Source organism: Ischnura elegans, chromosome 1 (assembly GCF_921293095.1).
Source record: "Ischnura elegans chromosome 1, ioIscEleg1.1, whole genome shotgun sequence".
NCBI classification, from domain to species: domain Eukaryota; kingdom Metazoa; phylum Arthropoda; class Insecta; order Odonata; family Coenagrionidae; genus Ischnura; species Ischnura elegans.
Genome location: NC_060246.1, coordinates 122,216,894 through 122,232,314, shown reverse-complemented (window position 1 = coordinate 122,232,314; position 15,421 = coordinate 122,216,894). Strand labels below are relative to the sequence as shown.

Here is a 15,421-nt window from a genome sequence, read left to right as displayed (position 1 = left end):
TAATTAAATATCAACGTGGCTATTAATTTTTCGGTTGAGATTAATGTCAGTTAATTATGTAATGGAATGGCCGTCTTATGACGCGGGAGGCATTCTTGCCGAGGCACTGAGTAAGTACATGCAATGAAATCGTAGCACATCATCACACTTCAGTGTCTGTGAGCTACTGCGAGTGAAATTATGTTCGCAGGCCAAGCGTTCGAGACTGTCCTGACGTTTGAGCATTTCTCTCCCAGTTCCGCTTTAAGTGTCAGGCTTATTGTTAGTTAGCTGCGTCCGGAAAGAATAGAAAGCAGTGCAATACTCTTTAGCGCGGCATTAGTGGAGCTTTATAACGAAGGGAAAGCACCAATTATTTGCGACAATATGCTGTACTCTGTTTCGAGGCTTTAATTGGAATGGCAGTTCAACTATTATCTTCATGAACTAATTGTGCTCGCCCATCGTGGATACCATTGCATCTTCTTGTGTGCATTCTAGCACCTCGTGAGATGAAAAGCATTTCGTTCCGATATCCTGTGGGGAAAGCTGCCGATTTGATGCGGAACGGCTACTGACCTATACACGCTCGAAATGCTCCCTGTGAAAGATGGAAAACCCGCGATATCTTAGTTTTTTTATCTCTGACAAATCGCTTCTTTTGCGCGATGACAATGGGTAATAAAAAATTTGCTCTTTCAAACGCAAAATGAAATCGCGCGTGGAACAATAAACCGAAAGCTTTTCCCTTAAGCGAGATGGATTATTTAATACATTTTCTACTTTCGTTGCTTTTCCTCATTACTTTTTGTGTAATGCATGTTGTTTCAATAATTTTTGTGCGAGTTCAACAATGGTGTGCCATCATTTCTGATTTCGATTCCTAACGTCTTTAAGTTGAGAGCGTTTTTCGATGCAAAGTTATCGTTTAGTCCTTCGCCATGGCTGCTACAGTGAAGTGACTATTGTGTGTTTGTTGTGTTTTCCTGTTTTAAGCATTGGTTAATTTTTTTTAATGTCCGTATTCTATGCAATGATTGTTGGGGGTGCTAGTTTATGTGATTCTAAAGCATATGTCACTTAGAAGAATTCAGTAAGTGCAATTTGGCTCTTTCAAAAACTACTGTGATTTAAATCAAATTGATTTTATTCAATCAACCTGTCTTCGATTTTTCGGTGTATCTTATGTTCGCAAGCGTGTGGATTAATTTATTGCGGAACTTTTTCTTTGACACTGTCGGTACTTGGCAGCCAGTTTAAAGGGATTTGACGTTACATAATTTGGTATAACAAGAATAATTCTTCTACATTTCCGCATTACTACTGAGCACATAATAAGCACAATACATGCCCACTAATGATAAATACCATGGATAGCAACGGAATATTTTGTTTTTCCCTATTCCTAGCTTTGGTAGTCTATATCCTGTCGAGGAATTGTATTGGTGCGATTGCTTTTGTGTGTACCCAAATGTGACTTCACTTCAACATGCGGCATGGGCACATACCGGATTTTCAGCCCGTCTACCGCATGAAGGCCATTCAAGTCTGATGATATCCTCTTTTTCATTAGAAACGCGTAGTGGCAGGCATTGGAACGATTCGCCTCTTAGCAATATCCCTCTGATATCTATTTGAAAGGCTGCGCAATCATAAGTCAGCTACTGGAACTTACTTTCTTTCAGTATAGCCTTTTCATTACAATTATGTTCCTCCGGCTGATGTAGTCGTGACCGCATTACTTCATGCTTGAACGACGTCTCGATTATATTTGTAAGGAGAGATATATTGATAATTTAACCTCAATAATGTAATTTTGATAAAGAATCGTACTGTATGAACGAATTTTTAATGTTAAGTGATTTACTTGCCTGAAGAGTAATTCATGGTAGAGGATAATGAATTAAATATGAATTATGATATAAATTGTCTTGGTGTTGAACTGACGGCAAAACTTTATGAGTGATTTTTCTATAATTAACTATTTGGTTCAGTCAATGTTAATAATATCTCAGAATTCATTTTCCATCTATCAGGTAGAACGAATAAACTGAGAATTAATTTATCCGCTTTGTAAGCAACACTTAACAATCAATTTGCAATCAACCTTATTGTCTTTTGTAGTAACAGCTAGGTTTTTGTGACTTTGTATTTAAATTTGTGTCCCTACTGTAATTGACTTCTTCGAATATGATATGCATATTTGCTTCAATGCTATTTATTAATATGAATTACAGTTATAGAATATAGCGTCAGCTAATCGGGTCACCGGTAATAGTAAAATTATACCTATCTGTAGGCTCTGTTTGTGAGGTACTTGTGAGATGTCCATATTATTTCGATTGATGGGAGTTGGGGCTGATGCAATGTATTCATTCTCTGCGTTAAGAGCGATCATATGTATTAAAGTTATCTTGCTATCTCAGTGATTCAAGTCGAAAATTCTACTATCTAGTTGAACCTAAAATACCACAATCCGAAAGGTCTCTTCGAGGACAAACCTGTGTTCACTGATTTATTCGCCATGAACGTAAATGTTTTTTAAGGTTGTTGCTGTGCGAAGTGAAATTCGGGTAGATGTGTACTCATCAAATGAAGCTAATGATTTATTTTTCTAGAAATAGTTGAGCCACAGGATTTTTTATTTGTGCAGACGAAAAGATACGATAGATTTGTTGCGAAAGACAACTTGTACCAAATGGTACAGCACCTACAAATACCGGTGTGCTGTCCCCGAGTATAAAGTTTTTACTCTAAAATACTTTACTAGTTTGGTTAAGTGCACATTGCATGATGTTGTTGGGTCAAAATACTCCGTAAATACTTGCAAATCAAAGGAGTCGACGTGAATTTTATTAGGTCAATCTTCAGAAGTGGATCGCGGATCATTGTAAAAATTGATTATTTTCTGACTGATTTTCCTGAGTTGTTTATACAAATATCGGTTTAGCTGTTTTTGAAATTACGCTTATCTTGGTTTACGTCTGTCGTTTCATCTATTTTCTAGAAAATTTTATGCATCGAATTTTCAGTATTCCTCATCGATCATTCTCCCACTCTTTTGAATTGGACCATGAGCAAATGTGTTCAATGTACAGAGTATGGAAAAGTAATTAAAAAGGTGAGGCTTGAAAGGTTAGCAAGTACCGGTTGGACATGGGCTCTTTTTTCACTGATTTCTGTTGAAAGGGGAATATCGAAGTGCTCCAATTTGTTGGAAATATGGCATTCCTCTTTTTTACAATCCTAACGCGAAGGTTCCAATTATACAGTTTTAAAATAAATACCTCCTTGTCGACCTCAAGTGATGTAAATTTGTTCAGTTAATCGTGATCTTTCCTGCAGCCAGCGAATATTATCCTTAGTTCCTGCCATGTTTAATATCAATTCACTGCGATTGCATTAGCTATATTGCGAGTGTTCTTAACTATTTTCTTCGTTCAAGGCTGTGGCGAGTCTCCTAGCCTAAAATATATTTTTAGTATCAGATACATTGAGGAACAACCATCCCCCGTGATAAAAATCCTTTGATAACATTCACAGATATAGGGTGACATGGCGACATTATGTATTTCATATTCTCGAAAATATTAACATTAAACAAGAAGTATGAATTAGTCGTTAATGAATACGGCTTATTAGGATCGGTAAAAAAACATTTAATTATTTTTTCTCTGAAAGGTGTTAGTGCTTCACATATTTAATCACACTTGCATTTGGAATGTGTACTGTAAGTGAGTTTAAAATGTGATCGATGGTTGTATCTAGTAGTTACCTTCCCTCATGGACATCACTGTCCTCTGCTAAGAAATTCACACGTGCCATTTTTGCGTGGCCCTCCCCTTATCTCTTGGAATCAGGAAGATGGTTTTGCATTCCCTTGAGTCTTCCTAATTTATTACTTGTCTCTCTGCGTTAATGGTTGCACGCGCTGCACACTTCTTTCTTCCGAAAATTTGAGAAAATAGATTTTTATTTTCAATGTTACTTTCGAGCAAGGTTGAATCACTGCACCGAGCGTGTGATCTTGGTGCTTTATTTCAGTACGAATATCTTCCGTGTGAATTTGAGGCTCTAGGAGATTTTTATTTTTTTCCCTCCTATTGGTGTTGCAAGTTTTCAAAAATATGACCAGTGGTGGGAGTGCCTTCGTCGCTCAAGGTCTGGGAGAGAGGAGCGTGCCAGTTGCTCAAGGCTGGTCTAGGCTTAGAGGCGCACCGATTAGTTGTTTCGCGATGTCCCTTAATCAGTTCTTGAGTTGCTCATATTTCCTCGGTGTTCTGATAAGTGATTCCAGGAATATTGGCGGTTGATTTCCTCTGATACGATTGAGAATGCAATAGGGAAGATATTGGGCTACTTTTTAAATCTGCAGCGTTATCACTTCCCACGCGCGTCTATCGGTGTAGCGTATATGAAATTCTGCTTGAATATTGTTTAATGTCACTAGTGTTTGATCCGAATAAAAGTGAGCTGTGGAAGAAAATGAGAAAAAATAGAATATATTGGAGAGCTGGAATAGTATAGGCAACATCGGCCGTCACTTAGTGTAACAATTATAATATAAGCTTTGTACTTTTCTACAGTAATTTTATTTTTCTTACCGGTTTTCAGAACTTGTCCGTTGAGAAATATTCCTTGAAAATGACACGGAAGTGCTGAAACCAGTAAGACAATATTATCGTGGAAAAGTACAAAGTTTTATTTTTTTCAGTGAGTACGGGAATCATTTTATCAATGATTCGAGAGTCTCATTAGAAGCTACCGGGTAACCCGTACGATAATTCGCACTTTCACGCTAGCAGGGAATAAGTATGTAAAGGAAACGGTGTAATTTGGTTTTAAATAGAGAAGATGGTGAATCCTATAGCACTTTCTTTATAGTTTTTTTCTTGCAAAAATATACAAAACATATGAATACAGTACAGGCAAGAGTGTTTGGTGCCAGTAAGAACAATCATGACCTCAGTGACTGCACTGCAGTTGGCAATAATTGAACTTCAATTTACAAAACTTTTTCAAAGACAAAATCTTTTACTATTCACCCGTGTACAATCACTACTTGCATTTCCTACTATTTTCAGTTTTTGTTGTCAATTCCCGTTGATAATAATTCTTAAAAACTTTAAAAACGATTTTTTAATGTATTCGTGATACACGTTATTTTTTAAGTTCTTTACACACGATGTCATTGTTAGAGAACGTTTAACATTCTTCGTGCTTCTTAGATTTTATTATTAATAGTTTTGCCTTGCTTAAGTTAAATTTCTTTGGATTAGTTATGTATTTTACAGTTTTTTGAAGTTCAGAATAAAAATGTGTGAAGTCGATATACCTCGAGCGAGTGATCGAGATGTAAAAATCGAAATTTTTAACTCAAATTATTAAATAGTTAAATTTGAGATTGAGATTGTTTTTATTTTTCTTCAGAAGCCGATGATTCAACGTTAAAAGGGATACCTCATTCATCACTGTAAGCGCATCATTAACGAATCATATGCCTACGGAATGACAGAAAAAGACCTTTCTGTGATAAAATATATTACAAAATTTTGGTGCCAAAACTTAAAGCGGAGTTAGAATAATGGGTTATATACACTGAGTACAAACCTTCATTATTATAAATTCGCTCATAGATTGCTTGCTGTATTATGGTTTTTCTCCACTATCTATTCGCCCGAGTGTGTTGTGAGCCACTTATCCTAATATATATTTTCAATATCAGTAGCAACTTCGGGCATGTAACCGTCACCCTCTATTCTTAAAAACTTATTCAATATGCACTCTTTTATGCTGGGTTTCATTATATATATTATTCGCGAAATAAGTTGGTATTATTTGCTGTTGGCCAGAATATCGCAATATTGTGATTTAAATAATATCTATATAAATAAATTATTAATTAATATTGATTGATTAGGTATTAGCAAACTGTTGGTCTGTTTTTAGTAATCAGTCTCCTCGTGGTCGTAGCTGTGAGCTTATCACAGTGTATCCCTTCATTAAATTTGTGTGAAGACTTTCTTATGTTTTGTTTCAATGCACACAACCTTTCACAAGTGAAGCTGTAAACGATATTCTCTGTTTATAAGGAATTTCGTCGACAATAGTCATATTATGTAAAATGTTATTTGTATGTATACAAGCAATGGAAATTGAAGCGGAGGGTTGACCTCCACTTCTAATTACCTTTGAAATTGCCCGAAGGGAATCATGTAGATGAATGATATGTACGGCGGAACTGCTCTGTCATGAAATTAAGAGCCGTTTAAGATGTTGCGCCCTTGTTGAGCTTATCTGAATACTCATATAGTATAGTTTTAGGCGATATTTTTGTTCTAGAATAGCTCTATTATTCGCTGACTTCTTTATGTTAGAATTGATTGTGTGGTAATCATCATTTCATCGCTTAGTTCGTGAAACTGAAATCTAATCAAGAGTTCGCTGGTGAATCTTTTATGAAAATTAAAATAGTCATTAAACTGTATGGAAACCTTTTATTTCTTGACAGGCTAACCAGTTTTAAGGGTGAGGTTTCGAGTTTTCCCACATTCATTCTCCAGATTATTTTCCTCCAAAGATAATTTAATAGGAATAAACTTTTTTATAATAATAATCAAATTACCTATTTGGTGGTGTCATAAGCGTTATATTCCGAAGCTGGAAAATGTGCCTAGCAAGAACTAATAATGCCTTACTCATTTTAAGGAGTAAAAGTAACCAGCGAGTGCAGAGGAAGAATCCTGGAGGAAATCGCAAAATTAATAATTTTGCTATTTTCTCCAAAATTGCATAGTTTACTCTTAGCATGGGATAGGAAAGTATACTTCAATAAGGTAAATTTTCTATTAAATAATTTGACGTACTTTTAATGCCTCCCGATAATACTTAATGATTGATAGCTAGGGACCTCTTGAAAAGTCATACTAGCCGGGGAAAGCTCGCATGTAAATAAGTATCGACCCCTTGAAATCTTTGCGATGTATCCGTCGTCTGAGGAAGATGGCGGAAAGATTTACTCTCCTTATGAGCTGAAACTTAAGATTACTACCTCAAAGTTGATGTTGGTCGGGCGGTATTTGTTCAGAAGGTACTTGGAGAAGGAAAGCCTAGGATTAATGTCAAACGCTATGGAAATGCTCCTCGTCTCCCATCATGTAAGTATTTCCGATTTTGGCCTTTATTAATACTTCCTTAAAAGCTGGCGGAAGAGTAATAGGAAATGCAAAAATTTATAACATTTCAGTGGGAACGATTGTTTTGCCTTCGAAGCTGGAAATTAGAAAAGTCAATCATGAAGGCGGTGCGTCACTATCGCACAAAGATGTTATATGGCTTTTGAAGCCCCGTGTTGATAAGGAGTGTCGCGACATTTACCAAGCGACAAGATGTTGGCAGAATGGCTCGACGAAGACGGCAGTTTTACGCTCTGTTTTTATTCACAGTGATGCTCTTCTAATTTGGTGTAATTATCTAGTGACATTGTTCGCGTGTGTGTACATTTCAATTTTGGTCGCGGTAAAATTAGATAACACGTCTCTCGAGTAGCGATTGGGGTGGGGAGGTGGCCAAGGTAAAGGGATTCGCAAGTAGTGATTTGCGAAGAGGAAAAAGAGTTCATATCGACTTCAAACTTCGAGGAACTTCTCTCGCGCTCTTCTGGAGAGGCGTGACCGGAGATGTGGTGACGGTCGGGAGGGGATGCCGAACGAGCCCCTAGAAGACGGTCAGCACGGGAACGAGGGAAAATGGGGGACGAAATGGATCCGGAATTTATGTCCGGCGACGTAAGTGTTCTTGGAAATGAAGTGGGAAGTGCGCGAATGGTACCTGCAGTAGAGGATTCTCCAATAGGGCACTGGTTAAGTTGTCACCCTACGCGTATTTCAACGTATTTACGTAAGTCACCGTCCGCGTCGCTGACGGAAGAGTGATCCGAATTAAGCGAGAAAATATCGAGATGGATTTGGAATTCATGTCCGGCGACGTAAGTGTTCCTGTAAATGAAGTACTAAGTGCTCGAATGGTACCTGAAATAGAGGATTCTCCATTCGGGTCCTAGTTTAGTATACCGTACGCATATTTAAATATGTTTACCTAAGTTACCATTCGTGTCGGTGACGGCAGAATTATCCGAATTAGGCGGGAAAATATGCGATAAATAGGGCTGTAAAGGCCTGGTTACAGGATGCGTTAACTTCTACCAGCTAATCTCTAAGTGTATGAGCGCGAGAATGAACGCCAAAGTTCACTGTGTAACCACCCAACTTGTGCAAACGTATGAGCAAAAAATAGAACCTGTTGTAATTTGGTTCATGCATTCGTACATGTTCCGCTCCGGGCCACCAAAATCGTTCATGAATTCACGCGTCAAGTTGTACGGGTTAATGGATCGTGTTACTAGGGCTTGAAACAAAATTTATATTCGTGATGATAGTTATTAAATTCGTAAAAAAAACTTAGGAATAAATTGATCGATGTGCACTCATCGTCGCGCTGTGGAAATATGTGAAAACCTATGATAATACCCCGAAATGGCAACATAAATCAAGATTTTACGGGACGCACTGGAGCCTCCTCTCTATATAACCTGGGGAAGTGATTGGAAAGAAGAGGTTGGAATGACACGAAAGGAGCGTTATCTGTTTTAAAAGCTCTCATTTCCTCTTTTCAGTGGCGAGTTAACTCAACATATCATTTTGAATGCTTACTTTTCTTTCATGCCAAAGTTACTTATGATGCGGATGGATTATAATCAGATGGTTCGATAACCCGGTGTTTACTAGAACATTAAATGTCGGTGAAAATTGGATTTTTTTTTTCAAAATTGATGTCATCACAAGGTAAATATAGGTTACTCTATCTAATTCTGTGATTTTATGTATTTGTAATAGATGCTGATTCTTTCCTTGGAAAAGTCTTCGTAAGCCCTCTATAATTTATTTAATTCCTCATTTTACAGATGTTTTATTATTTTGTACTGACACAAATTTTACCAGTCTTATTTATGAATTCCGTACATAAATGCTCTTATGATAGCTTTTGTTATTTTTTCACTTTTTTAACCTTTGATATGCATATTTAATGGGACTATTTTTTACTTCTAAGATACGTGTATTTAACTCTCCTATTCGGTTATTTTATTTCAATGTCGTTCAATCCACTCACTATTCTCTTTAGTCTTTTCTCGTTTCACGGCGATTTCATTTAGTCTTGTAAATTTAGTCTTTGTATTTTTGGCTCATTGGCTCATTTTTGTCTTCGTCAATTTCAAGTCTTAAGGGCCTTCTGAAGGCATGACGCACTCATGTCTTCTTTAATGAGCGATTTTCCTCACTATTGGATGATTCTCAATAGCAAGATATTGTTTTTTTGAGATAGTGGACTAAAATGAAAAGGAAGGTTATCGAGTTCACATTTTTTTGTAAATGGCTCCAATTGATTCATCTTTTTCACCTGCCAAGTGACTCCGAACCGAACACTTGTTGCTTTAAATCTTAAAGCTAACATCATAAGTTTCGATGATGGTGTTGGTAGAAATTTTATACCTACATCTACATAACACCCTGCGAGCCACCTTTAGGGTATGATCTTAAGTTTTCCCGGCGTATCAGGTGCTGATAATTTTCTCGGGTTTTCCACCTGTTAATGTTCTCCATATCTTCCTCTTTGTTCTCCATGTCTCCCTCAGAAGTGACTCTAACCTCGTTGGAGACTGCACCATCTAATGCTACTCATTACATGCGGTCGCTCGAAAGTTCTCTCATCCAGGAAATGACATCTTCATCTAGGCCGTAAGATTTCAGTTTTATCAATAACTTTCCGTGATACACTTTATCAAATGATTTTTTGAAATCACGAAAAATAGCGTCTACCGGAATGTTGTCCTCTTCGGATACTAAAATTTCGTGGGCGAAAAGCACTACCTGGGTTTCGCATGATCCACTTTTCCTGAATCCATATTGAGTTCTCATTAACAAGTTTTGAGCGTTTTGGTGTTTCATTACTGAGCTGACTACAATGTGTTCGAGAACTTTGCATGAGATGGACGTTAGAGATATCGGTCTGTAATTAATTGGCCGTTCATTGTCTGCGCATTTGAATATTGGCGTTACATTAGCAATTTTTCAGTCATTAGGTTCTTGGGTGTTGCTTGATAGATATACTGAATACTAACTGCAAGTAGGGAGCAATTTCTGAGGCTAGTTATCTATATACGCGAAAAGGGATTTCGTATGGACCAGGTGATTTATATGGACTGAGCGATTTCAATAAATTTTCTACTCTGTGCGCACTAATCTCAAGAGGCGGCACCTTTCGTATACAGAGATTGTCAACTGTCTCGGATGAGTTCTCAGAAGGCTCGGCGAACACGCTCTAGAAATAGGAATTTAATAAATTAGCTTTATCGGTACTGTTTGTCAAGACATCTCCATTATCGTTTCTCAGCGAACATGCGGTCTAGATCCTTTATCTTGAACCTCCCTAACATAATACCAAAATGATTTTGGGTTATCCCGTAACTACTCTACAAGTGTTTTTCTTTAAAGTTCGTGAATGCATTCCTGAACGCTTGCATCGTGGCGGCTTTAGACAGCTTATATTTTTATTATTAACTCGCGTTCATTAGCGGATAAATTGTTGCTGACTCTTTTCATTTTAGCATGGCTCGCTCTCTGTCGCCTCTGATTTTCTCATTTCCGCCTCATACCATCTCGGTTCCCTACCTTTATTTTTTGTTTTACTAGGGATGTGGCCATTTATTCCCGAAGTCACGAGCGAAAGAAACTCAAGTTCCAACCACCATCTACATTTAACTGTATTATTGATTCTTGATACGCGGGTAAAGCGTTTTTTTCTTTCTTTTTTTCAGGGACTCTTAATCCATCAAAATCAACTCTTTTAAAAATGAAAACTTTCCGTTCTTTTGTTTTGTTGTTGTCAGCGGTATTCAGAGAAAACTTGGCTGTTACTGCCCTATGGTCACTTATTCCTTCGACGGTGCTCACGTTTTTTACCTGATGAAGTATATTCATCGCTAACAAATCGAGAATACTTCTCCTCTGTTAGGTACGGATGCTATTTGAAGCAATGCATTTTATGCAAAGCGTGCAATAACGCCTCGCAAATCGATTCATCTCTCCCACGAGGAATGAAGCTATACGTCTCCCAACTATAGAAGGTACGTTGAAATCTCCACCTCCAATCAAGTTTCTTACAGGATACTTGGATGCTATGCTGTTTATTTGGGTTTCAAAATCCAACATTGACTGTGCGAAAAATCCAGAGAAAAAATCATTAATCAATTAATAAATCCAACATTGATGTTATATCTGAGTTGGGAGGTGTATAATACGAGCATAATAACATAGTTTTGGATTTTGGACATCTAATTGAACATCACACAAATTCAACGCCGGTCTCAGTTACGGTTTCCGCTAGGCTGACGATTGAATTCTTAACAGCTATAAATACTCCGCCTCCAGCTCGATTAATTCTATCTCTCCGATAAACGGGGAACGAATTTGGGAAGATCTCACTGTCTGAATCATCTGTTAGCCAAATTTTTGTTCCTGTAATAACGTTACACTTCGTACTATGAGTTAAATGGTGGAATTCGGGAATCTTATTTTTTGTTAAACTACGGCAATTAACCACTGCCACATGTATGATCGTGTATTTTTTACCGAATTGCTGTAAAAAACTTAATCGGGGCGTCATGTTGTTACTTACCTATCTGTACTTAATAATTTGCCGTAGGCAGCTCCTTAGCTCGTCCGAGCGAATTGCTGACTTCGGGAAAGCGAAGGGTGACCATGTGATGAGCGATGTTTTCACGTGGGCTACAATGCGTCACTCCGGGTATATCAGGTGGTGAGTGATGCTCGCGCGCAATGCAGTGATGTCATGGCGCTTTCGATCGGAAATTTTTCCGCACTCCGCATAAATTATGCTGATTACGTTGCCATTGCAAACGCTGCCATAATCACCAACGCTCTGAAAGAACAGGTTGCGTCGCCCTAAGTATTGACGACCATTAGGAGCATGCTCACTTTAATGCCGTTGTCTATGAAAAATGTTACTATTTCGGGTCAAACATTGAATTTTCAGGTTTGGCAGATAATAATGTATCTTGGCCTTTACATTTAGTGTCTGTGAATGTGAAGTAGAGAAGTATGTTTAATAAGAAGAGACTTATGACTAAGGTAATTCTTCACACAAAATAGGATGAAATCTTATTTTGTCGGGATGTAGAGTTCCTTTCATTGAAGAAGCTTTCAAGTCAGGGGCGGTGTGGTCAGGTGGGCTGGTCGGCAATCGCCGAGGGCCCCGAGCTTAGGGAGCCCCCCAAACGCTCGCGTCTATAGTGAAGCGAATATGAAAGGTGTAACATAAAAGAGTCAGCTTACTTTAATTTTTTTCGCTATTTTATAATTCTACGTTCTCATTAGTGGTATAATAATCAGTGCAGAGAGATTACATAAAAAAACTAAAATAAAGTTGTCAGAAGATGAAAGAGAACTTTATGCTTGTTTGAAAGGATTATTCGAAAAGATTATTTTAGATTTCAATGCAGTCTCGAGGAATTAATTTACTAAATAGGTAATAGAACCAGAATAAATTATTAAATTTTATGAACTATAAATTTTATAAAATATAAAATTCTTACTTTCATAATATTCGTTACGAAATTGCTATTTTTATTAACTTTTGTCAAGGTTTTAAGGGCCAGAATAGCGTCAAAACTATTTCCGGGCATTTGATTTCCTAAAATTTTCCGGAGGAGGTCCCCCGAATCCCCCGGTAAGAGGGGCCCCATCATTAGTCCCAGCAGAGGGCCCCCAAACACCCCTGTCCGCCCATGTTTAAACTGAACAAAAAACAGTGTCAGAGGGACAAATACTAATGGAAAAATTATATTCTTACACTATCGGCTTACAATATGAATAGATTTATTACTATTAAAAAGCTTTGAGAATGCAAGTTATATTTGTTGTTAGGTTTTATAAATGAGCAAAACATTTCTCCTTTAGCATAGCAAAGGAATGCTTTTATTTGTTTTACTTTGCGTGTATACCAAGTATTTGTACATGGACGAGTGAATGAAAGTTTACTTCTGTTCAACAAGCTTCCTTACAATGAATTTCATTGGATGACGTATAAATTTCTGTTTTCGTAAACCTTGGCGGAGTAAATTTCATAGCATTGCGAGCACGGGCCGTACTCGCAATACTAAGACTTTCTAGTGCATGAATCTATGTTACGAAAAAAATTAAATCTATCTTTACACAATTATTATCTGTTATTTCATAATCATATGCATGTAGAAACTCTACGAACCGAGGAGATTTAAAGTTACCTTTTTGTTCCAGGCATGGCTGGAGGCATGGCGGGAAAAATTTGAGCAAGGAACACTCACTGCGGCCCACTTCAGGGAGCAGTGGAGGATATGGGTCCCCAAGGTGTATGGCCCTAGGATAGTAGCAAAAAGGAGGAGTGGAGGATCTGAATCAAGTGAGTACAAACTCTGAACCCGTCTCACCGGTTGTAGTGCTTACTGGGTGCCTCTTTTTTTGATAGAGTATATGTTCGGATGTAATAAATAATTTGGCGTTTGATGACTTAACTGGACGTAACTTTTCTCATTACATCACGGACCGATAACTTAAATTTTCCAAAAATCTCAGCGCTGACCATGAATCAGTAATGTAATCGAATTCAGAGGACTTCCGATGGTTTACTTGCTATCTTCCTGTATTGGCTCAATGCAGGAAAATTTTTGTTTATCCAAATAATATCGATATCAGGTCAAGTTACTTCCTGTTAAGTTGCTGCTGGCCTCCAGACGCTATTCTAAAGACCTCAAATCTTTAGTCACGCCGAGTTTAGTGAAGTTGTTGTGAATAGAGATGTAGAGGATGACTGCTAATTTTCGGGTTCTCGCGCCGCGTCGCGTCTGTCGTTTATGGTTGACAACAGTTTCCTAAATCCAGTTTCCTTCGACCTGAAGACGGAAGCAGGATGGCTCCCGAAACTGTTGTCAACCATAAACGACAGACGCGGCTGGAGAACCCGAAAATTAGCAGTCATCGTGAACAACGCCGCGGAAACCTACGCACGAATAGAGATGTAGAGTTCCAACTCCTTGTTATGTTTGTTTGATGGAGGCTCCACCGAATAACGAATCGCATTTTATGCTTTAAATTTTCAAAACTTACCGTATCATTTATAATCTACTGACTTATATTAAACATTACATTTTATTTGGAAATTGCATTTCACATCCCATAAATCCCCATGGCCTATCAAGGAAGCATTTGCATGTGAATTTGGGAATATTATATTCTTAGTGATAAATACGAAGGAAAAACATTTAGTAGATGCCAAAATCAAAAGTCTATTGTAAAAATAGCTTGTTCGTCTCATTAAATTTTTATATGATAAAAAATAATTAAAAGTCAAAATACGGTAGTGGAATGGAAATTGAGCCGCGCCGCAGACACATACCTGTAAAAGATTAATTTAGATTGATATGGAGTTTCTTACTTCTTTTTACTAATCCACTTGCTCTTTAACTTCATATTTCCTATTAGTATCGAAGTCTGGCATTTCTGTCATTAGTATTTTTAAACGGTAGAAATGAAATGAAACATAATTTTTAATCGCCAATTGGCTGTTTACCTCGTCAGTTAATGTAGGGATACCTGTTCCCGGCGTAGTCTCCATGTCTGTGCAATATTATCTGTTCTATTCGTTTTTTACATGTTATATTATGTTTCTTTTATTATGTTTGATGAAGGATGTAGCTATGGAGTTAGGTTACTAAGCTCTAATATAACGCCTATCGATAAATGTAGGGCTAAATCCTTGAGGACTGTGTTTATGCCCTGAAAAGTGTTTCTTTCCAAAAGGCCGCTATACACGGTGAATGATCATGCGAATGATCATTCGAAATAAATTATTCGCCGTGTATAACGATAAATTCGCGAATGAGCCGTCAAGCGCATGATCATTCAATGAAAATTTGAACATGTTCTATTTTGCTCGCATGATCCCGTGAATGATGGCATGATCATTCACCGTGTATAGCGGCCTAAAGGGGAAAAATTCTTGCTCCTAATGCCTATCCTTGTAAGATTTTTGTTTTAAATGACCGAAGGTTACGCATTTTAACTGGACCTTCTTTCCCATCACAGTAGACGAAAAAATTTTCTTCTCAGGAGGTTCGATAACTGGCTTCCGTGGATGCCTTGCGGTAAAATCATTTTTGTTTATATTTACTCTGATTGTGAGTGCACATCAGTATGAGGGTGACCAGGTAAAAAGCGTAATGAGAGTGGCGGGATGCTGCATGTTCTTCATTGAAGATGCCACGGTTTAGCGTCCTAACTGACTAACGGACCACTGAAATACTCTTCCTTTCGGCTTCGAGAAGGAATCG

At 37.7% G+C, this 15,421-nt stretch overlaps 1 protein-coding gene across 7 annotated transcripts in view; it reads left to right on the top strand.

Moving 5' to 3' along the window:
- LOC124169084 (E3 ubiquitin-protein ligase UBR2) overlaps positions 1-15,421 on the top strand; it is a 115,407-nt gene that overhangs the window by 35,758 nt on the left and 64,228 nt on the right. For all 7 annotated transcript variants that reach the window (XM_046547612.1, XM_046547604.1, XM_046547578.1 and 4 more), the window contains one exon: positions 13,353-13,494. In XM_046547612.1, coding sequence (XP_046403568.1) covers positions 13,353-13,494 — 142 coding nt within the window. The remainder of the gene's footprint in view (positions 1-13,352; positions 13,495-15,421) is intronic.